The 22,449-nt window shown below is 41.6% G+C and overlaps 1 protein-coding gene across 3 annotated transcripts in view; it reads left to right on the top strand.

Annotated features, from left to right (window-relative positions):
* Nucleotides 1-21,101, top strand: part of TENT4B (terminal nucleotidyltransferase 4B) — a 73,029-nt gene extending 51,928 nt beyond the window's left edge. Inside the window, exons 2-13 of one of the 3 annotated variants that reach the window (XM_082711337.1) lie at nt 443-566; nt 2,298-2,344; nt 3,865-3,985; nt 6,316-6,423; nt 8,034-8,162; nt 8,917-9,130; nt 10,501-10,627; nt 10,728-10,831; nt 10,935-11,122; nt 13,656-13,820; nt 14,971-15,016; nt 20,706-21,101. In XM_082711337.1, coding sequence (XP_082567463.1) covers nt 443-566; nt 2,298-2,344; nt 3,865-3,985; nt 6,316-6,423; nt 8,034-8,162; nt 8,917-9,130; nt 10,501-10,627; nt 10,728-10,831; nt 10,935-11,122; nt 13,656-13,820; nt 14,971-15,016; nt 20,706-20,758 — 1,426 coding nt within the window. In that variant the 3' untranslated portion in view covers nt 20,759-21,101. Of the gene's footprint in view, nt 1-442; nt 567-2,297; nt 2,345-3,864; nt 3,986-6,315; nt 6,424-8,033; nt 8,163-8,916; nt 9,131-10,500; nt 10,628-10,727; nt 10,832-10,934; nt 11,123-13,655; nt 13,821-14,970; nt 17,693-20,705 lie in introns of those variants that run through there. The other 2 variants (XM_082711338.1, XM_082711336.1) reach the window with 2 other exon arrangements.
* The last annotated feature ends 1,348 nt before the right edge of the window (nt 21,102-22,449 follow it).

Raw genomic sequence — 22,449 nt, 5'->3', positions numbered from 1 at the left:
ATTTTATCTAACTCTTCTGGCATTTAAAAAAAATTCAAATTCTGTATATTTAGCCTAGCTTCAGTTGTAACATTAAAATTAAGGTAGAAACAAACCTATGGGGGCGCCTGGGTGGCTCAGTCGTTAAGTGTCTGCCTTCGGCTCAGGTCATCATCCTAGGGTCCTAGGATGAAGCCCCACATCAGGCTCTCTGCTCAGTGGGAAGCCTGCTTTTCCCTCTCCCACTCCCCCTGCTTGTATTCCCTCTCTCACTGTGTCTCTCTCAAATAAATAAATCTTAAAAAAAATTTTTTTTAAGGTAGAAACCTATGAACATCAAGTCATTTGCAAAGTTACAAGACTTAATTAGATAAGGTTATTTAAGATAGTGATTTCTCATTAGACTAGGCTTGCCCGTATTAACTTCTGCTTTTCTTTCTTTTTTTTTTTTTCTTCCCTGCAGTCTGCATGAAGAAATCAGTGATTTTTATGAATACATGTCTCCGAGACCGGAGGAGGAGAAGATGAGGATGGAGGTGGTGAACAGGATCGAGAGTGTGATTAAGGAACTCTGGCCCAGCGCAGACGTGAGTACCACCTGTCTGGGTAGCTGAGTGCCGAGGGCCGTATCCCTGTCCACAGGATGGACAGGGTCTGAGGAGTCCTCACACACAGGTCTATGTGCATTGGAACGCTTACGGTCCAATTAAATTTTAAAGGCAAACGGTTTCATCCAGCCATTGGAATTTGGGGCATCCTGATTTTTTGCAGTGAATTTGATGACTTAGTTAAAACTGTTTCTCTGTGCTGAATAGCAATACTAAAGGTAAACTCTATTCAGGATTCATTAGTATACAGAGAAGAAAGACCAATCAGATCTTCTTGTAGAAGTGTGTTATTGAATCTGACGTATGAAAATCCCACGACTGTTTTGTTCCAACCTGCCGGTATAAATGTTATGTGATTATTTATAGCTGAACGAAAATGTCAAGTAGGAGTTTCTCATGTCATTAGAAGTGCATTTTCTTGGGCGAATGCAGGCACAAGTCTGTTTTCCATTCTTGATATTGCTATTTCCTTCTTTCTGGCCCTTCCTTGTCTCCCTGTGCAGACCCACCCCGTGAACAGAACTTTGGCCCAGGATTTCCTCTTTGCTTATTTGTGGTTATTGTTGTTGAAACTAAGTGAATACCTTTTTAGGGCTTTTTTTTTTTTTTTTTTTTTGAGGGTCTGTTATACAGTTTTGTGCATTCAAAGAACTTAGAATGCATTATTCTGTGTTAAATGGCTTTTCTTTAGACTTCGTCATGGGATGGTGATGGGGGAGCCAGGGAAGTTTCCTTTGTCCAGTTGGCAAAACAGAAGAGCTTCGAATAAAATACTGTAGGTGAAGGGAATGGGGTGGGGGAGGGCACTGATATTTTATTGAGCAGCTGCTGTGTGGTTACATGCATTCTTCTGTGTGATCCCAGTCCATGGGTCTCAGTGGCGGCTGAGTTTGCCACCCAGGGGTCCCTTGGCAATGTTGGAGACATTTTTCGTTATCATTGACTGGTAAGGTGCTCTCGGCATACGGTGGGTAGAGGCCAAGGGTGTTCCTAAATGCTATGAAGCACAGGACAGCCCCTCCCAGATGGCTGTCTGCCCTGAACGTCAGCCATGCTGAGGCTGAGAAATCGGGATTTGGATTAATCCTCCTTCTTTGGAGATTGGGGTTTTTATCCATCTTTTTGTTCCCAGAGGAGATACCCATAGCTGTGGCTCCATTCTCAGGTCCAGCTCACCTCTGGGGCTGAGCGTTAACCCCTTCGTGCAGTTCCTTGCCCACCCTGAGCCTTGCCCCGTGCTCCTCAGCTGGGGTAGGATGTGTCAGCACAATGTTAGGGTGATACCACCTGCTGTTCCCGGGGGAGCTGGCCTCCCGCTGGAATAGTCTGACCCTAAATAACTCAGGGGCCTTGAGAAGATTTTCGCTTAGGGAACCCAAATTCCACCTTTGTTGAACAGGCTTCTGGCTTATAAGGGAACACGAATGACTTGAATATTACTTTTGAAACTTTTCTGTTTCACTCTGCATTTGATATTTTAACCTTACAAGTTTAAATTATATTCCTAATGTCTGCATAGGAGGTAGCATCCTTGCTTCTGGAAAGCATTAGTGTTACTAAAAAAAAAAAAAAAAAAAAAAACCACCAAAAATAAAACCTCTTGTAGTACTAAAAAATACCAACAGAGGGTAGCAGAACCTTGACATTTCTCCATTGCATGGTGGCTTTCATCAGGTCCATACCTTAATGCAATAATTTTTTCTATTTCAGGTCCAGATATTTGGAAGTTTTAAAACTGGCCTGTATTTACCTACTAGGTTAGTACATTTGTGAAGCTTTCAGCGGATTGTGCATTTTTTTTAGATTTTGGCTGTTGATGGTGGAAGAGTAGAAGCAGAAAGAGATTTATGAAATGAAAATTCACTTTATCAGTATTTTATTCGAATTACCTTGAGGGTGGAGTGTCTCTTGAGGCGACCCTCTCAGACTGATACCCGTGTCGTCTGGGATGGAGGTGGAAGGGTGCAGGTAGCAGTGGGCTCGGCTAACCGTTCCAGCAGGTGACCGCCTGCCTGCAGAGAACTGTTTGCCTCCGTAACTCAATCCACTCACTCAGACGTCACTGTCCTATTATGACAAATCATGAGATCATACAGTATAGCCGTGGACCGTCCCCCCCCCCCCCCCTGCCCGAAGGCCAGCACTGTCGTCTGTTCTTAAGAGCGCAGACTATTAGCTACTGTTCTAGCTTCTGGACCCGGAGCTTCAGGCTCCAGACTCTTCTCTGAGGAAGGCCCCTGTTAACGTCAGTCTTCCTACATAAGGCCAGTCTCGGCCCCCAACCTGGGACAGGGCGGGGCCTTTTTGGGGATGATAAGGCTTCCCTGGGGGGCAAAAATGTGTTTTCTATCAACTGAAATTTCACCATGTATTTGTTTTTGCTTTTATTGTGGTAAGAACACTTCATTTGACACTTACTCTCTGAACACAGTTTTGGGCGCACAGTACTGTACAATTTTAACTCTGGGTGTCCATCATGTTTTTGATTTTTGAGCTGGATTTGATCTACTTTTCCCAAACTTAAAATGTGTTGATGTGGAGAGATCCTAGCAATTTCTGTTCTGCCTGTTGCTCTCGTAGGCCTGCAAAAGCCGTAAAATATCCAACTTGGAGTTCATGAATAGTTTTCCTTATTTAGGTTCTAAGTGTCAGCAAAACCTTGAGTCACTCTGAAAATTTTAATTGAGTTTTCTGAATATGTAGTACCTTCCCATAGTTCAGATTGAAAAGGCACAGCAATAATTACCATGAAAAGCGCGAATCCCACCTGTGTCCCCTGCTCCTTGGAGGAGTCCCTGGTACCAGTTTCTCACACATCCTTCCATGAACGTTCTATACATAAAAAAGGAAATGCATGTGTGTTTTCTTCCTTTTTCATCCAAATGATGGCATCCCACATACACTGTTTGCAACTTAACTTTTCACACTTAATTACCTGAATCAGAGTCAGTTCATCTCATGCATATGGGCATGTCTCAGGTTTTCTAGTCCCAGAAGCCTTTATGAACAGGAAATGTTCACTGGTGTTTTTCGAGGTTTTACTTCTTTCAAAACCCCCGTTTCCTGAGGCCTGATTTCTGTGAAATGACCAGCAGGAGATGGTTGTTAAGGTCACCAGCCCCCCCAAAGCAGCCACCACCAACACATTTGGTCTTCACCGGGCAGTGTGAGAAATAGGTTTTCACTGCACTAATTTGAAGTCTGGAAGCCTGAGCGTGAGTGAAAACGAGTATAGTTTCTTCTTCAGACAACTTTTGTGTGTATGTTCTGTGCTCAGTGACATTGATCTCGTGGTGTTTGGGAAGTGGGAGAACCTTCCCCTCTGGACCCTGGAAGAAGCTCTTCGGAAACATAAAGTTGCTGATGAGGATTCGGTGAAAGTTCTAGACAAAGCAACTGTAAGTTCTTCCGACATTTCATCTAAAAATTTCTGGTTACTAATGCATGAAACTTGCAAAATTAAAATTTAATTTTGGTGAGCAGAGTTGGCATCTCAGTAAATGATTCTCTTCTTTCATTAATGATCACAGTCCTTGTATATAAATTTTTGTTTGTGACATAAATGAAATCGTTGTGGTTATATAGTACTTTAAAAAATAATACTCAATTTTATCACACATAATATCACTGCAGAGTTTTTACATATAAAAAGTATAATTAAAAATACGGCTCTCGGGTGGTTGGGTTATGGACACTGGGGAGGGTATGTGCTATGGTGAGTGCTATGAAGTGTGTAAACCTGGCGATTCACACACCTGTACCCCTGGGGCTAATAATACATTATATGTTAATAAAAAATAAATAGGATACTAGAAAACTAGAGACAAAAAAAATATGGCTCTCTATTAAACAGTTTATAGTGAGACAGAAGGTCTTGCTCTTCTCTCTTACTTTGTGTCCTTGAAAAATTGTATATGCAGTTGACCTTGACCAGTGTTGGGGGTTCCCTACACAGTTGAAAATCCACATGTGACCTTGGATGCCCTAAAAACTAAGAGCTCTCGTTTGAGTAGGAGGATTACTGATAACATAAATAGTTGGTTAGCACATATTTTGTGTGTTCTATGTATCATAGACTATGTTCTTAGGATAAAGCAAGTAGAGGGAGGAAAATGTTAGGAAAATCATAGGGACAGTACATTTACAGTATTGCATAAAATTGTGTAAAAGTGCAGCCACACAGTTGAATCTTGTGTTGTTCAGGGGTCAACTGTAAAGGAAATTTTATAGATGAAGAACTTGATATTTTAACTATATCTAGATTGGCCATTAAAGAATTTTTGTGGGTGCTCATCACAGAAATAAATGTATCTATTTTAGAAGTTTGGAGTTTTGTATGTTAGCTTTTCAAAAACAACTCATACTGTTTCTTACCAAAAGCTATCAATTTGGAAACCCAGTTCTGCACACAGATTTTGCTGGCCTGAGTTTTCTAATACAAGGTGCAAATAGAGCCTTTAAAAAAAAAAACAAAAAAACAAAAAAACATACCTATATAAGTAGTCTGTGTACCAGCATGGGGCTCAAATTCACAACCCTGAGATCAAGAGTCACATACTCTTGGGGCGCCTGGGTGGCTCAGTGGGTTAAAGCCTCTGCCTTCGGCTCCTGATCTCCGGGTCCTGGGATCAAGCCTTGCATCTGGCTTTCCACTCAGCAGGGAGCCTGCTCCCCCCCCCCCCGCCCCCCATCTCTCTCTGCCTGCTTCCCCGCCTACTTGTCATCTCTGTCAAATGAATAAATAAAATCTTTAAAAAAAAAAAAAAAAGAGAGTCACATACTCTTTTGACTGAGCCAGCCAGGCACCCCAGAGCTTTTTTTTTTTTAAATTAAGTTCAATTATTTAACATACAGTGTATTATTAATTTTGGAGGTAGAGTTCAGTGGTTGATCAGTTACATATATTACCCAGGGCTTGTTACATCACATGCTCTCCTTAATGCCCACCACCCAGTTACCAACCCCCCTCACCTCTCTTCCAGCAACCCTTAGTTTATTTCCTATGGTTAAGAGTCTCTTGGGGTGCCTGGGCGGCTCAGTGGATTAAAGCCTCTGCCTTTGGCTCAGGTCATGATCCCAGAGTCCTGGGATCGAGCCCCACATCGGGCTCTCTGCTCAGCAGGGAGCCTGCTTCCTCCCCTCTCTCTGCCTACTTGTGATCTCTGTCAAATAAATAAATAAAATCTCTTAAAAAAAAAATCTTAAAAAAAAAAAGAGTCTCTTATGGTTTGCCTTTTTAAATTTTTTTTAAGAATTTCTAATATCTCATATAAGTCATTTGATCTTTTTTTAAAATTTGAGACTAATTCTGTGTCTTCTCTTGGTAGGTTGTTTTATAGGCTAGTTGCAAAACTGACCAATATTGTGCTTAACCTAATCTAGCAGTTTACTCATAGGAACATTTTGCTGATGGGCCTGACGTTCATAAGTCTTGGTGTTATACTGAGTTGAAAACTGTTATCCAAAGCACAGAATATTGAAGGTTTTTGTTACCTGATTTCAAAATCCTCCGCCAGTAGAAATGATAGAGGACACTGTGGGGCTAAATGCTGAATATGTAAAGTACCCATAGGCCAAGTGAACTGTGGCATGCAGTGTTTGGGACCCTCGAGGGTTTTTGTGTCCTCATGAGGCGGCTGAGACCTCAAGTCTAGGAACCTTTCCTTCCCCCGACTGTGTTGTTCAATTAGGTTCATGTATTTTAATTTTGCCTTTCTTCTCTTTCTAGGTACCTATTATTAAATTAACAGATTCTTTTACTGAAGTGAAAGTTGATATCAGCTTTAATGTACAGAATGGTGTGAGAGCAGCTGACCTCATCAAAGATTTTACCAAGGTCAGAGAATTCGTACTGTTGATTCAGTGAAGCTCTGAGAAATGGAGTTTTGTTTGGAGGTTCTGTTGCAGTTGTGTTCTGATACGCCTTGCTAAGCCATTTTCATGTGTGTATGGCTGACCAGTGCTGCTTTTCTGTGCCGTGGCCTTACTTTCCTTGAATCTGCTTGTAATAATCAGTCATTTATAATGTGACTTCAAGTCCAGGGTTTGGAAACCTTCTGAGGAACTTCTCTGCTCTTGATTCTTCCTTTTAGGGGACATAAGGGCTGAAGTGCTGAATAATCCCTCTTGTCTGCTTTTAATCTCTCAAGAGTTTAGATGAGAGCATCCTGAGCCCCCAGGTCTCCTGTAAGGGAGTTCTGCAGGTTTCCCTGCTTTGTCTTGAGGTGATTTAATGTCTATTTTCATTTGTCCCACATTCTTCCAAGACATGAAGAAGTTGTCAACATCTTCAGAACATTCTCATGCGTAGACATGTCAGCCTGTTTCTCAAGAAACGTTAACTGCTTCACATAGAATATATTTTCTGTACACTCAGAATACTTCTATGGACTCTACAGATTCACGTTTTTTGTTTCTTTATAAGAAAAAAATGTAACTACCTTATCGTGTTATAAACATTATATTCTTGTATAAGTGTGTAGAGTATAAGAAAGCAGAGAAAGGAAAAAATTATCCATAATCCCACTCTTTTGGAGGTGTTGGGTGTGTGGAAATTTTCTTTTTTCCAGCAAAGAAACCTTTTTTTTTCAATTGAGAGTAATATGCGTGATAGAAAATTTACCAATATCAAAGGAAAATGGAAAATGAGTCACTTTATACCTTAGGTTTAGATCAGTTTCATGGGATTTGCCATCATCAGCCTTTCTTTTTGGCTTGTTTATCCTATTGAAATTTTTATTTTTCCAAGAAATTTTTCAAGTTTCTGTGAACTCTGTTATCTTTTTCTACCCACCCCTCTCCTCCTCCGCACGTTGTTTCTGATGATTATCCTCCTGAAATTTTTAACAAAATGGCATGCTATATACACATCCTCTCATACTTTTTAGAAGTTTTCATGTCAGCACAGACCAGTTTCCTTCACAGTAGTCCTTTGTCAGGGTATGTCCTGCTTTGGCAGGGGCTGTGCACAATCATCCGGAAACCCTGGTCTGCTTGCCGGAGCGCCACCTGAGGAAAGTGCTTCCTTCCATTCCCACTAGTGTTGTGTTTTACACCTTCAGAATTTGTCCTGTACCGTTTCTGTTACCTGTTTACAAGTCAGTAGCGTATGGTAATAGACAATAATATAGTGAGAAATAGATATGCAGTGTAGTAATAAATATGGTAATAAATGAGTGTCCTCAAATAGATGCTCGTGTGTCTGTCCCATAGTGAGTGCTTGATGCTGTTATTTACGTCTGCCTGTTTTAGATCTCTAGATGTGAGGAGAAAATCCTTAATTATTCACAGCTTTTTTTTTTTCTAGCTTGCTCTTAAAATAGAAAATTAAGTGGATTGGATATCTCCACTAAAGTTTGTAATATAAGGACCAGTTTACGCTCCTGATAATGCTTTAGCACAATTACTGAACTAGGAATTCACTGAAAATATAATTTTCTTTTTCAGAAATACCCTGTATTACCATACTTGGTTTTAGTATTGAAACAATTCTTATTACAGAGGGACCTTAATGAAGTATTTACAGGTGGAATTGGTTCATATAGTCTCTTTTTAATGGCAGTCAGTTTCCTTCAGGTAAGTTGTTTGATTATACCATGCCTAGTGTACACCAAAATAAAATAGATCAATTTGGAATCATTTTGGGGGAAAATGGAAATCAAGTTCTAATTGGAATGCTTCCCTTAATTACTTACGACTTTTCCCTCTAAACTGGGTACCTTTTTATAATTTAACAAATAAGTATTTTTAAATCCCAGGAACGAAATTTTTTGTTTTTAATCTCGTACGCTCGAGTAGTTTTAAGAATCATCACTCAGATTTTAATATGTAGGTACGGCGTGGTTTCCATACGTGTAAGTAGTAGTATAAATGCGAAAATCAAGAATCACTTCTAAACCTTGAATCTTAGAAGTTCAGCTGGAATTGAGATGGGCTGTCTGGGTGGAGTGAGTTTTGAAGTCTTAACATTGTCTGTGACTGTGTGTATGGGGCACAGTGTTTCCAACTGCCCGACTCTGTTCGTGAGTCAGAATGGCTTCCCTGATGGGCTGGGCCCCGTCAACCCCGTCAGCACCGTTGGGCAGCTATAAAATTCAGCCTTGAATCTTATAAACAGATTGTCGCCCCCCAGTTGTGTACCCATGGGCTTTCGTGTTGTCTGTACCAGCAGTTTATGGCCGCCGTGCCTCCGTTTCCCTGTCAGCTGCTATCCTTGCTAAAATTAGGATAGTGCTGTTTTGTGAAGTTACGATGTCACTTATTCTCCCCACCTTGATAATTTAGAGAAAAGCCAATGTAATTTCTTTTTTTTTTTTTTTCCTGGTTTTAGTTACATCCCAGGGAAGATGCTTGCATCCCCAATACAAACTATGGTGTTCTCTTAATAGAATTTTTTGAATTATATGGACGACACTTCAATTATTTAAAGACTGGCATCCGGATAAAGGATGGTGGTTCATATGTGGCCAAAGATGAAGTACAGAAAAATATGCTCGATGGCTACAGGCCGTCGATGCTTTATATTGAAGATCCTTTACAACCAGGTATTGAAATTAGGTAAATTTGTGGGCATTCAAAGAAAGGGCGTTGTCCGTATTGAACTTCAAGCTCTCTTTAGAGGCGGAGCCCCTGGCCAGCTCAGTCATTGGAGCATGCGACTCTTGATCTTGGGGTTGCGAGTTCGAGCCCCAGGTTGGGTGTAGAGATTACTTAAATAAACAAATCTTTCAAAGAAAAACCTCTCTTTAGATGAAAAATGAAAGATTAACTTCTGATTTACTCATTCTTTTTCATCAAAATCTTTTGTACGAAAACACACATGTTCGCGTGCACACCCCAGAAAAACACACCTCATACTCCCAGTGTGTTGGGAGTAGGATCCGTCTGACCCTGAGAGGCCAGGGAGTGTAGGTATAGGTATTAGCTGCTGGGGCGGGGCGGGGTGGGGGCCTGTGCGCATCTGCAGACTGAAGGCCGTTGTTTTGCTTTGTTGTGTCCTCATTGCCCCCGATTCCAGCCATTGGTCACCCACGGCTTTCAGTGAGGTTTCTGAAGTCCTCAGAGGCAGGGAGCCTGGTAAATACGTCAGAAATGATGAGCAGAAGGGCTCAAGGAGACCATTTGATTGCCTTTTGGGCCCCTTCATTCATCTTCTAATTTTACACGGTCTCCCTGTGCCTTTCCCAGCTTCCCGTTGGCTTGAAAGGGACCAGGAGAGCCTTTCCCTGCTTATGTGGGGCTGTGTTTGTTTGCTTGTATCCTAGTTTTTCTGGGCAATATTTTTTCTCACTATAACTGTAAAAATATTTAGATTCTATGTTATCAGACTTCAGTGGAGATGCCTTTAATCATTTGCTTAACGCGCTAACTTTGAAAATGGATAAGGAAAGGGAGTTGAGAGAGAGGATAGTTGCCCAGGGGCTCTTTTCTGGCTGATTTGTCGTATTATAAGCGTTAACAGTTCTTTGTGTTTATTCATTGAGGAGATGTTTGTCAGAGGGCTACTCAACCCAGAGGGCACAAAGATTTTCAGCAAGATGGTCCTTGCTTAAAATTTCTTACCAGAGATATTTGGATAGCTAATAGAAACAAAAGATAGGGATGTCTCGTCTTATACCTTGGTTTCACTCTTAGGAGAGCGCAGTGGGTTAACTCCTTTTGTTTGCATGACTATGTGGAATAGTCCCTGTTGGGCGTGGGTGCATTTAGGCAATTTCTATGCCATAACATACATATTGCATGATACACACGTTCAGAGCCTGGGGAGTTGTGGGGACGGCTGCCCGCCCAGTTTCTTTGTGCAACTGTAACAGGAAAGTAATTGTCATGCTCTTCTGAAATGGGGCCCATGAGCATTTAGTTCTTCCTAAGCAATGGTCACGCTTACTATCTTCTATATGCATTTCTTTTAAAGGTAATGATGTTGGAAGGAGTTCATATGGGGCCATGCAGGTGAAACAGGCCTTCGATTATGCCTATGTTGTTTTGAGTCACGCTGTCTCACCAATAGCCAAGTACTACCCCAACAACGAAACGGAGAGGTAAAGGCGTAACTAAAGTCAGCCCGTTGGGTCAGAATTGATTGTGGCTTCTTATCTCCAAATTAATGACCCCCTCTTCTTTTTCTTTGAACATGTGCAGCATACTAGGTAGAATAATTAGAGTGACCGACGAAGTTGCCACATACAGAGATTGGATCTCAAAGCAGTGGGGCTTGCAGAACAGGCCTGAGCCTTCGTGCAATGGTAAGAGCTTTTCGTTGATCGATTGACCGAGCATTAGTGGCTTTTCTGTGTTGTGTGTGTTTAATGGGAAGAAACGTTTTCCAATCTTTTGCCACTCTTTCAGGAAATGGTGTTACCTTGATAGTAGATACTCAGCAGTTAGATAAATGTAATAATAATCTATCTGAAGAAAATGAAGCCCTTGGAAAATGTAGAAGTAAAACTTCGGAATCTCTTAGTAAACACTCTTCAAACTCTTCATCAGGTCCAGTGTCTTCCTCTTCTGCCACACAGTCCAGCTCTAGTGATGTCGTAAGTATGAGAAGATGGCTTTTCTGAACCTAGACACTTAGGAGTTCTGTTGTGGGGGTGACTCTGTCTAGAGGGCTAAGCCTATCTCCTTCTCTTATCTGCTACTGGGAAATTTTAATAACTTCACTGATTATACACATCCCCCACCCTGGATGGAAATTTTTAAGCGTATGGCAAGAGTGAAAGAATTTTAGCGAGTGTCCGTGTATATCCCCATTAGATTCTGCCATTAACATGTGCCTTGCTTATCACAAAGCTAGCTGTTCATTCATCCCTCTGTCCACTAATTCATCTTATTCTTTGATATGGTTCAAAGTAAATCACAGACACTTCCCCCAAAGTACTACGGCATGCTCCTCATGACCAGAGTTCAGTATTTGTGTAGTTTTTCCTTTTGATATAAAATCGATGCACAAGGAAATCTTAATTGTACTTAACCACGCTATACACGTGTGTAACCCCAACTATAACAAGATACAGGCTGTTACCATCCTCCCAGAGAAGTGCTTCATGATGCTTTCCAGTCAGTCCCGCATCCACCCCAGAAGTAACTGCTGCTAGGATTTTCTGATACCCCGGGCTGGTTTCGCCTGTTCCAGAATTTCACGAGCAGAATGATTACAGCGTATACTCTTTTGCGTAAGGCTTCTAGCACTCAGTAATGTTTTTGAGCTGCTGCTTCTTTTTTTTTTTTTTTTTTTTAAAGATTTTATTTATTTATTTGACAGACAGAGATCACAAGTAGGCAGAGAGGTAGGCAGAGGGAGAGGAGGAAGCAGGCTCCCTGCTGAGCGGAGAGCCCGATGCGGGGCTCGATCCCAGGACTCTGGGATCATGACCTGAGCCGAAAGCAGAGGCTTTAACCCACTGAGCCACCCAGGCGCCCCTCTTTTTTTTTTTTTTTTTTTTAAGATTTTATTTATTTATTTGTCAGAGAGAGATAAGAGTGAACACAGGCAGACAGAGTGGCAGGCAGAGGCAGAGGGAGAAGCAGGCTCCCTGCCCAGCAAGGAACCCGATGTGGGACTCAATCCCAGGACGCCGGGATCATGACCTAAGCCGGCATGATTGGTTAAGGCAGCCTCTTAACCAACTGAGCCACCCAGGCGTCCCTGTTTTTGAGCTTCTTGATGGAAGTTTCAAAAATTGAGATATAATTCACATGAAGTTCACTGTTTTAAAATGTGTAGTTCGGTGGTTTTTAGTGTATTTCAGTGTATTCACAGAAATACTGTATTCACTAAGTCTGGGACATGGCCGTTATCCAGAGAGAAACCTGGTAGCAGCCCCTGACGATTCCTCCTTCCCCGCAGCCCCCCGGCAGCCGCGCCTCTACTATCTGACTCCAGCCCTGATTGAATTTTTTTTTTTAAAGATTTTATTTATTTATTTGTCAGGCATAGAGGGAGAGCGAGCGAGTGAGCACAGGCAGACAGAGAGGCAGGCAGGCAGAGAGGCAGGCAGAGGCAGAGGGAGAAGCAGGCTCCCTGCCGAGCAAGGAGCCCGATGCGGGACTCGATCCCAGGACGCTGGGATCATGACCTGAGCCGAAGGCAGCCGCTCAACCAACTGAGCCACCCAGGCGTCCCCCTGATTGAATTTTTAGGATCAGTTATACCTACAGTTTTCCTCATCATGGTTAATTTTGAGTTTACTTAATTGAAATATAAAATGGGTTTACCCATTACTTGAATTTTGACTTTATTAGTGTATGATATAAAGAGTAATAATCTAAATATGGAAGGGACGTGATTTTATGCTGTTGTTGATGACACGTGTCCTGGTGGAGTCAGGAATCCTCACGTGGCAGTCTCCTGTGTGCCTCTGGTTCCCAGAGCAGAGCTGTACAGGAGGCCCCTGAGCGGGAGGTTCCAGACGCAGCAGGATGGGGACAGAGACGGCCTCAGGAGGGAGCCTTAGGGCCCAGGAGTGTGTGTCGCTGGGTAGAGGGTGGAGGGGAAGGGTCGATCTGAGGGGAGAAGTAGCGCAGTCCAGGCCCAGGCAGTCCAGAAACAGGTGGGGTGCAGCCCATGGTCTCCAGGAAGGCCCTCACGGGGGTAGGGGGGAGTTGGTTGGAGGCCTCACTGATGGGTTATTGCAGACTCGCCGAAATTGAGACTTCAGAACCAATCGTTTTGGTTTTGGTTGAGTCAGGACATAGGGCCTCGTCTTTGCCACGTTCTTTCCACGGTACCATGGTTCATTTCCTATAAATAGTTGCGCAAATAAACTTGGACCTCTGTGAGCCCCTTCAGGGTCAGTTAGCGAGGTCGGGCATGGCAATAGATTTAGCAATGAACAGAGACTCTCTGATAAAGTAACCGACTTTGAATGTTTGGAGGGGAATTTGTGGAAGAAGGAAACCTTAAGCAGCTAATTTTATAAATTCCTCAGGGGGCTTCCTTTAACTCCCAGATGTTTAAATTTAGTCCCGAGAGTACCTAGCCAGTGTTGTTTATCCTCCTGAATATTGAATTTCTAAATTATTAATATGTCCCATTATAACTCGTATGACTCATATGACTTGTATTAGGATTCCGACGCGACGCCGTGCAAAACCCCAAAACAGCTGCTCTGCCGTCCGTCCACGGGGAACCGAGTAGGGTCGCAAGATGTGTCCTTGGAGTCCTCTCAGGCAGTTGGGAAAATGCAGAGCACCCAAACCACTACCACCTCCAACAGCACCAACAAAGCTCAGGTGTGTGGAATGTGCGGTTTTGATCTTTAGTATTCAGTACAAAATATTTAGAACTTCTTACACATGAATTTCTGTATGTTACATGGAAGATAGACATATATATATATATATATATATACACACACATAAATCATGGGTTTGAAGAAAACTCCATGTTTAAAGGACAAACCTGGTTTTTCTAAGAAGTTCCACAGCACAGTGCTTCTAGTAATAGGATGTCCCGAAGATCGTCATGAGACACCCTTGTAATGTAAACCTCTGATGGGAATTCAGTGACTTGTCCTTATAAGGTGTCCCCGTCAACCCACCTTTTTGCAGATTCAGCATTTAAAAAAATTTCATTGAGTCATAAAAAGATTGACTTGTACTTGAGGTGAGCTCCTGTGAAGCTTGTGCATGATCTCTCGGCAATGTCGTGCATATCTGGGAGTAACATCCTTTTTTATATTTTAACGCTCAGTACCTAGTTGCTTGTGTTGAAATGATCAGGCAGTAGTCAACCATGGTCGTTCAGTGGCTGTCAGCTTTGACTTAAAAAGGCCACAGAAAATACTCTATTTTCAGTTTTGTAGTTGCCTAAAATTTTGTTGATTGTGAAGAATGAATCAACATGAAGAAAGGAGCTATCTCCTACTGGGCTCTGACCCTCAGTGCCCCGGGGACCCTGCGGAAGACCTCTAGGCAGTAGAGATGGGTTCTTAACGTTCATCACCTCCTGTGTGAGCCGACGCAGCATCCAGTGTACCTCTACGGCCCTCATCATGTGCACCAAACCCAGATCCATTTAGAAATGGCAGTTAAAGTGACAGCAGGGAAGGGGCTGCTAGGCGTGACGACCACTGATGGGGCAGTGCACCTGTGTGTCTAAGGGCTTCTTCCAGTAATGCCATTTATTATGTGCTGCATTGGTGGGTAGGTTCCTTGAGAAAAGTGTTAAAAGTGTTAACATTCCATGCCCTCTGTTAGGAAGTCAAGGCAATATTCCAGTATTTTCAGTGTTAGAGCTCAAGAGTGTGAACCGCTGTAGCATCATTTTCTACTAGATAAGTCAGCATATTCCTCGTGTTGAAAGCGCCCCAAGTCAGGTCTTAGCGACAGTCTGTTGAATCCACAAGACTGATGTCTCTTTGACCATTTTGTTTCTCTGCAGCATGGATCAGCAAGGCTCTTTCGTTCTTCCAGCAAAGGCTTCCAAGGTACAACTCAAACAAGCCATGGTTCCTTGATGACAAACAAACAGCATCAAGGCAAATCAAATAATCAGTATTACCATGGCAAAAAGAGGAAACACAAGAGGGATGCCCCCCTCTCAGACCTTTGTAGATAGTCGGCGTAGTACGATGGACTGTCTTCTGTGTGCAATGATCTCATGCTCAGGACAGTTGGATAGGGACTCCTGGCATTCGGGAGCCTTACACTGTTCAGACTCTGATTTAGCAACTGCGTTTTTTCCCAGCTCGCCACGGAATGGATCATGAAGACTGACAACTGCAAAAACAAAAAGCAAGCAAAAAAGGGGGAAAAAAAAAAAGGCTGCTCATTTGATAAGTCATATGCTACAACAGGGTCATTTTAAGATTTAAAGCTTGAATGTAAAATAAATCTATTTCTCATTGGCTTTATGCAGAGTTATAGGGAATAGTATTCAGTGTGGGTAGGGTGATAGAAACAAAAAACCGATTTCAGAGGATGGGGTGGGGAAAGAAAACAAAAGTATCTCATAGGAAGTCCAGATTCCAAAGGGGAAAGTGATCTGTGCATGTTTTCTTTTTTTTTTTTTTAATATTTTTGCATATATTTACCATTTTATTGTGTGTATATATAGATGACCATATAGGAAATTGATATTTGTAATAGTGGATTTGTTAATACTTTTTACATAACATTACTGTTTAAATTGTAAACAGATTTTTCTCAGGATTAGTTTGAAAAATAATCTGACTTGTCATCTTAACATCCATATATAGGGAAGTGATTAGTTCTATTACTCAATTTGTTTTCCTCAGCATTGAAATGACTTACTAGAACCCTTGTGACCTGCTGCAAAAATTTTTCCTCTCTAAAGAAAAGGTTTATGGTGGCAAATGACGTTTTATTTTGTAAAAAAAAAAAAAAAAAAAAAAAAAAAATGTACTATGTACTTTTGTGTAAACACTGAAAAATCTCTAGTCATCTCTAAGAATTACCTTGCAACTGTTTTTCTATAGTGCTGTCGTCTTGGGCAATGGGCAATTACATGACTTTGTGTTTGTTTCCTTTGCAGTCTTTTTGTTTTCTTTTGTTTTTCTTCCTAATAGAAAAAAAAAAAAAAAGCCACCCACGTCCGGTCCCGTTGCTGTGGCAGTGACTCCCCGAGTTCCACAGACTTTGCATGCTAGCTCCTCTCACCCTGTGTACCGCGCGCGCTTGTTTTTCTCATCTCTTCTTCTTTTTTAAATCCATGCTTAACTACTGTGGGAGAGAATAACTGTAAACAGCTTTAATTAAATCATACTTATAAAAAACTATTTTCTTATACTCCACTTTATGCTTTTGGTATTGTTGATCTTTAAAAATTAAATGGTCTTTGATAATGGATCTATTTTGTATTGCCTTATTAAGACCAAATACTTCTTGTCATCCCATTCTTTATCCTCTCCTTCCATGGAATTGTTATCTTTAATTAAAACTTTTTAAAACATTGGCTTGTTTCAATCCTACTGTAAATTTTGGTTGTGGTCCGCTTTGAGCGCCAATGAGATGTGTAATTCTGTTATCCATCACATGCTGAGTTTGAAACTCGGGAATATTGAATATAATAGGATGTAAGTGACATTTCTGAAAATGCTTTCTTTCAATGTGAAAGCTCTTATGTTTAGCATCAGTGTGTGTGGCTCTGTTAATTATAGCCATTTCTGAAATGAGATTCTTTGATAGATACGTATATATATACATATACGTGTGTGTATATACATGTACACACACGCACACACACATATAAAATACTATTGGCTTTAGGAATTTCTTTTATATACATTTATGAAATACTAAAGACCAATCAGACCATTAATGGACACTTAGTGTGACTTTTTAAAAAGAGAATAATGCTAAAGTAAGACCCAAACTGATGTCATCACTGCAATTAACACTTTTCGATCTGTTCGTATTTTAATTCGCAACGGAAAAATGTGTTCCACAACTGGAAACTCCTAATGCTTGTGTAAACCTGTGGAAAATTTTAAATGTGATGTTATGTTGACAATGTTTTAAATTTTCGAGTCCCATTTTATTCTGATCAGAATTTTTATCACGATGTTGAGCTTTCGTTCTTTGGAATTAGTTTGTCATAACATATTGTGCATAATCACAGTATTTATTTCTAGGACTCTTGCGAACGTGTAGACTGATGTTTACCGCGAAGGGAACAATTATTTATAAAATACTATTAAACCCAGTATTAGCTGCCTTTCTCAGACACTTAATACTTGCAGAGACCCATCGGTACATTTACCACACTGAAGTTTTTTTTTCTTCTCTTTTGTTTTAAGAATCACCCTCATTGTTGAAAGTAAATGTACTCTTAGGATGCAGATATTAGCGTTCCAATAAGCATGTGATTATATTAAGGTGGTGGTAGCGGGAAGATAATCTTGATTCCATTGGGAATCTTAGGTTTTCGTAAATCTATTGGGAAAATAGTTTTTCCTGTACTGCTGAAGTTTCTTTTTGGTAAACAGTATCTTTCTAAAAGAAAAAGCATGAAGGAGAAATTGAGGCGTGTCCTTATCCTCAAATGACCAGCATTGTATTTGTGAATACTGTGTATCTTGCAATGAACAGCGTGAAGCTGTTCATTTTTCAATCTGAAGTAAAAATACTTTCAAGAACTTTTAGTTGGCCTGCTCATTTGTTTTTGTGCATTTCATCTCTTATTTGACTCCTGTCTTTTTTTTTCTTTTTTGCGTTCTGATACTTCCTATAAAGATTCTGTGACGATAGCAGAAACGTGTCATTTAAATACTACAGTCCATCCATATTCATGAGTCATAACCTTCCTCTGCTCGTCCCCGTAGAGAGGGATCGGACAAATTCTGACGCACTGTGGGACATTGCTCTGGCAGTTGGGTGTGTGCGTACCTGGTCCGTGTCGAAACTCCTTGAAAAGTCCTAACACACAGCCGGTTCTAGAGGTGCTGATAGGTCGTAGACATGTCCGCACAAAACCTGAGCACTTGTCTTGATGACAAAAGTAACTGCATTTTTCCTCCCTCCCGTTTTAAGGTGTCCATTGAAGGTGCCTGGTTTCTGGTGTCTTTGTCTTGTTGGGAGATGTTGCACGTGGTTTTCAAACCGTACTTCAGTCTCGCGATCTGTTGGCCTGATGTGTGGTTGCCCTCCGGGCTTCAACAGTTGATTGTAGCCTATTTTGTCCTCATTTCAGTGTGTTTTACCTTTACGTGCATTTTGAGCCTGTCATTACAACTTGGATGATTTGCTTTGGCTCCAGATACTCCTGGGTGAAGTCTTCCCAGGGTAAAAGCCTGCGTGTGCATGACTAATAGTCTTTTTCTTTCTTTTTTTTTTTTTCCCCTCTGAAGTCTCATACCTCCCAAGTGTTTTGTCATTCCCTCCCCCATGTCATGGTAAGTGTGAGCTGTACTTGTCTTACCCTGTGGACTAGCGTTTGGGGTTTCTAGAGCTGTAGGCGGGCCAGAAGAAAATGGCCACGGTCAGCTGCGGGACCCTCTTGCCGCTGCTTGCTTGCTGCAAAGACCTCTCCCCCTTGGCTAGGATGTAGTCAGTTATTAAGGCTGCTGTGTAGAAACCCCTAGAAATGCCCATTATCAGGTATGACTATTAAGTTGCATTGGCCTTTTCACTGTTTGTGGTTGCGTGCCAATTTTATTTTAACGCTGAGCAGTATAGGTAGACGCGGGTCTGTTCCTTCAATGGTAACATGCTGTTGATTTCTTGGCTGTTTCAGTAGGAATGTTTATGGGAGGTTGGTTGCTTCTCATATAACTTCAGGAATTAAGTGGTAACATATAAAAAAAGATAGTCCCAATTTTGCTATGATAAATACTGAGGTGTTCAGCTAACGATGGGAAGAGCGCGTTCTCGCCCATCAGTTCTTGCTCTGCGAGCTCATTCAGCGGCTTCCATGAGCGGAGAGCAACATTCTCATCAACTATTTGGTGAGGAAAGCATTCCATAAATGGCACTATTGAGCTTCATTGAGTAGAAAGTTATATTTAATAGTCACTTCATTATAATTTTCATCAGTGACAGAATTCATCTAGTGAAATATTTAGAGAACCACGCAGCATCACCGTGGGAACAAAGATGTCTAAGAGCAGCTCCTCGAAAGTGCTGTGTCTTGCCTCAGCTTCTGAGTTTCAGGAGTATCTTGTCAAAACATTGGAGGGCGGAATCGACGTTAAAAGAACAAATTGCAATACGCTGCTTACGCTGCTTTGGTATGGAACATAACTAAGAAACCAGTCAGATTTTACCATGGGAGTTATTTGCATGGCTCGAAAATGATGTAACCCAGAAGCCCGTTTCTCTCCCATCTAACTTCATGCCTCGAGCAACCTTCCCCCCACCCCCCGCCATCAAAGATGATGACCTAACCAGCTGTAAAAATCAAATGTTGACAGCATTATTAACCAGGAGAATTGCTTCTAAACTCTGCTGATCTACTTGCCATCCAGAATTAAATATTTACTTAAGGGCTGTTTTTAGTTAATACACTGCTAATGTTTGTCTTGCTCTTATGCAGGTTTTGTGATTTTCAGTATTTGGCCTTTACTTTTCTACTTAAGTATATGCCCTATTAAATGTAACCTAGTCCATAGTCTACTAGCCAGAAGGAGGCCCCACTATACAAGAGATTGAAAGGGGGGGGGATGAATGGATCTCCTTTGGTAGTTGCGACCTTGGGTATCTCCCAGATTTACCGAGGGGAACATTCGCCCTATCACTAACAGCAGATGAGAACAGGAAATCTCTTGATTAGTGGATCTCAGCACAAGTGTTTATTCGCATTTGCACATCATTATCTTTGCATTTTAAAGGAGGTCCCTGTGGTTCTAGTCAGTCTTGTCCTCATGTTCTTCCAGCAGCTTCTATGGGACTACAAGGCCGGGGCTCCCCTAAGCAGTCTGGGTGAATTTGCTAGGAGTGTTGTTTTACCTTAAAGATGCTGGAGTAACGATAGAGGATGAAGTCTCACAAGCTGTTCCTTACCAGCACCGTGGGGTGGGCAGGTCACGGAGGGAGAAGCACGGTCTGAAGCCAGTAACTTACTTGGTGCGGCTAACTCAGTGCTTGTCTCTTCTCGATTAGTCAGTCGTACCTTCTAAAGAGACTGAGATTATTTACTGGCTATCAGCCAGGTTTTTGTTTTTTGGTTGGTTTTTTTTTTTTTTTTTTTTTTTGAGTTCACACTTATCTCACCTTTCAGCTTGGGTTCTGTGCAGTCCATGGCTGTGCCCTAAATCGTTTTCATGATTACCTTTTATAGTCTGGTTGCAGTTTTTTATAGCTTATCTCTTTGTCCCTAAACTGAAATCTCCAGAATTTAAGATCCCTCTCTGATTTTTTTTTATATATTTAAATTTGAAAGATTAACTTAAAAAAAAAAAAAGTCTTTTGAAAGTACTATGATTCTCAAATAACCCAAACACTTAGGACAAGTAACCCAGCCTTCACTGTTCTCGTCACCAAAGAGCACCGTCTTACCGCACAGTGTGAACGGTGAACGTGGAGTGTCTGGATAGAAAACGTGAACAGACGAGAAAAACATCTTTTAGCGGAATATACATAGACGTATATGTATTTAGAAGTTTGGCAAGCCAGTGTTTGTTTTTAATAACCTTTTCATTTATTTCCTTCTTTGATTAGCATTGCCTACTGTGTTAAGAAATGCGGACTCCTGTGAGGTGCTGGAGGTTTGAATCATCTTGAAAGATTTCCAATCTTGTCTAGTTACCGCTGCAGAGACACTAAGGAATTTACCAGAAAAAGAGATTTGATACAAATGATTTATGAAATCTCGACATTCCCTGAGGTCATATGCTGGGCACCAGTTACTGATAACTATGAATGAATTGCACACCTGGAAGCTTTTTTTTTTTTTTTTTTAAGCTAACGACAATTTCTTCAAAGATGTCAATTGTTTGCCTCGAAAATTTTATAAATTGCCTTTCTACGCACATCTGCCCCCAGTGCTTACCATTGGGCTTATTATTCATAATCTGTAATTCAATAAAGGCCTTGTGCTTTCATTTATCTTCAAAACCTCTGGTATGAGCCTTTATGTAAAACTTGAATGGCTATTAAAGAAAATTACCTTGTAATTCTAAAGGCGACCCTGTTTAGACTGATGAGAAAGGTTTTTCTGTACAGAGATGGCATTACTATGTGTTTTTAGCCTTTTTAATGCCAGTCTCGGAATAGGAGACCCTTTAAGATGCTATTTTTTTTCTCCTGCCCGGGTCCTAGCCAAAGATAGCGATGGGCCTCTCCACAGCCGCTGCGGACTGAAACCCGCCCCCTGTAGTCTGTTATTCACAAATAGCAGCCCAGTTCTAACCTTTGCTTTAATGTGGGGGGGGGGGTGCTTGCTGTTGGGCTGTGCCCAGTTGGAATACCCGACTGTAGTTTTCGTGGAGAGACCCCATACAGAGACTATTACAGTAGAATAATGAAAATGTCTGGTTCTCCAAAGAACAGAGAGAAGCAGGGTTAGTAACCACGTGCAAGCCAGGTGTGTTTCCCTGAGGGAGGAGTGGCGGCTCCAGGACTTGGACGGATGGTGCTTGCCTTGGAGCCCCGCTGAGTGGTGGTGAAGAAAATCCTCAATAGTTTGCTTCCAGATCATCACAAAGCTGATGCAGAGTAAAGAGTAGCTCAGCAGGTTATAGACAACCGGCTGGGAAAGCCAGCCTGCCCCGCAGCCTGGTCTCTTCTGCTCACTTCTTACACATTGATTAGAAGTGTTTTTCTCTTCTTCTCCTACCTCCTTTTTCTTCCTCCTCCTCCTCCCTTCTCCCTCTTCCTCCTCCCTCCTCCCCCTCCTCCTCCCTCCCCCTCCTCTTCCTTTTTTCTTTTTAAACAGTATAATCAAAATATCCTGTTAGCATCCCAGAAATCTCTCAAATGGTAAATTAGAGAATGAACTGAATATACAGGACAATTTTGTCCATCTACCCAGACACAGTGAATTTACTTAATTTCTCAACAATATGTGAATGTTCCATTGTGAAGAAATATAAATAATATGTAAAAACCTAAATGAACCTAAAGGGAACTGGTTGCCCTTTACCCTCTTTTTTTTTTTTTCCTTAAGATTTTCTTTATCTATTAGTGTACAAGCAGGGGGAGGGGCAGAGGCAGAGGGAGAGCTGGCTCAGTGCCGAGCAGGGACCCCTATGCAGGACTGATCCCAGGTCTCTGGGACCATGACCCCGGCCCAAGGCAGCAGGTGCCCAAAGGACTGAGCCCCCAGGCACTCCATGCCCTTTACTCTTTGATCCCGCCCAGCACCCCAGAGCTAACCACTTTCATATTTGGGGATGTAGCTGCCTAGATTTTTTTTTTAAATGCATTTACATACATAAACCTATCTGCCCATACATAATGCCAG

Source organism: Mustela nivalis (genome assembly GCF_964662115.1).
Source record: "Mustela nivalis genome assembly, chromosome: 18".
NCBI classification, from domain to species: Eukaryota; Metazoa; Chordata; class Mammalia; order Carnivora; family Mustelidae; genus Mustela; species Mustela nivalis.
This window is presented reverse-complemented; position numbering and strand designations above follow the sequence as displayed.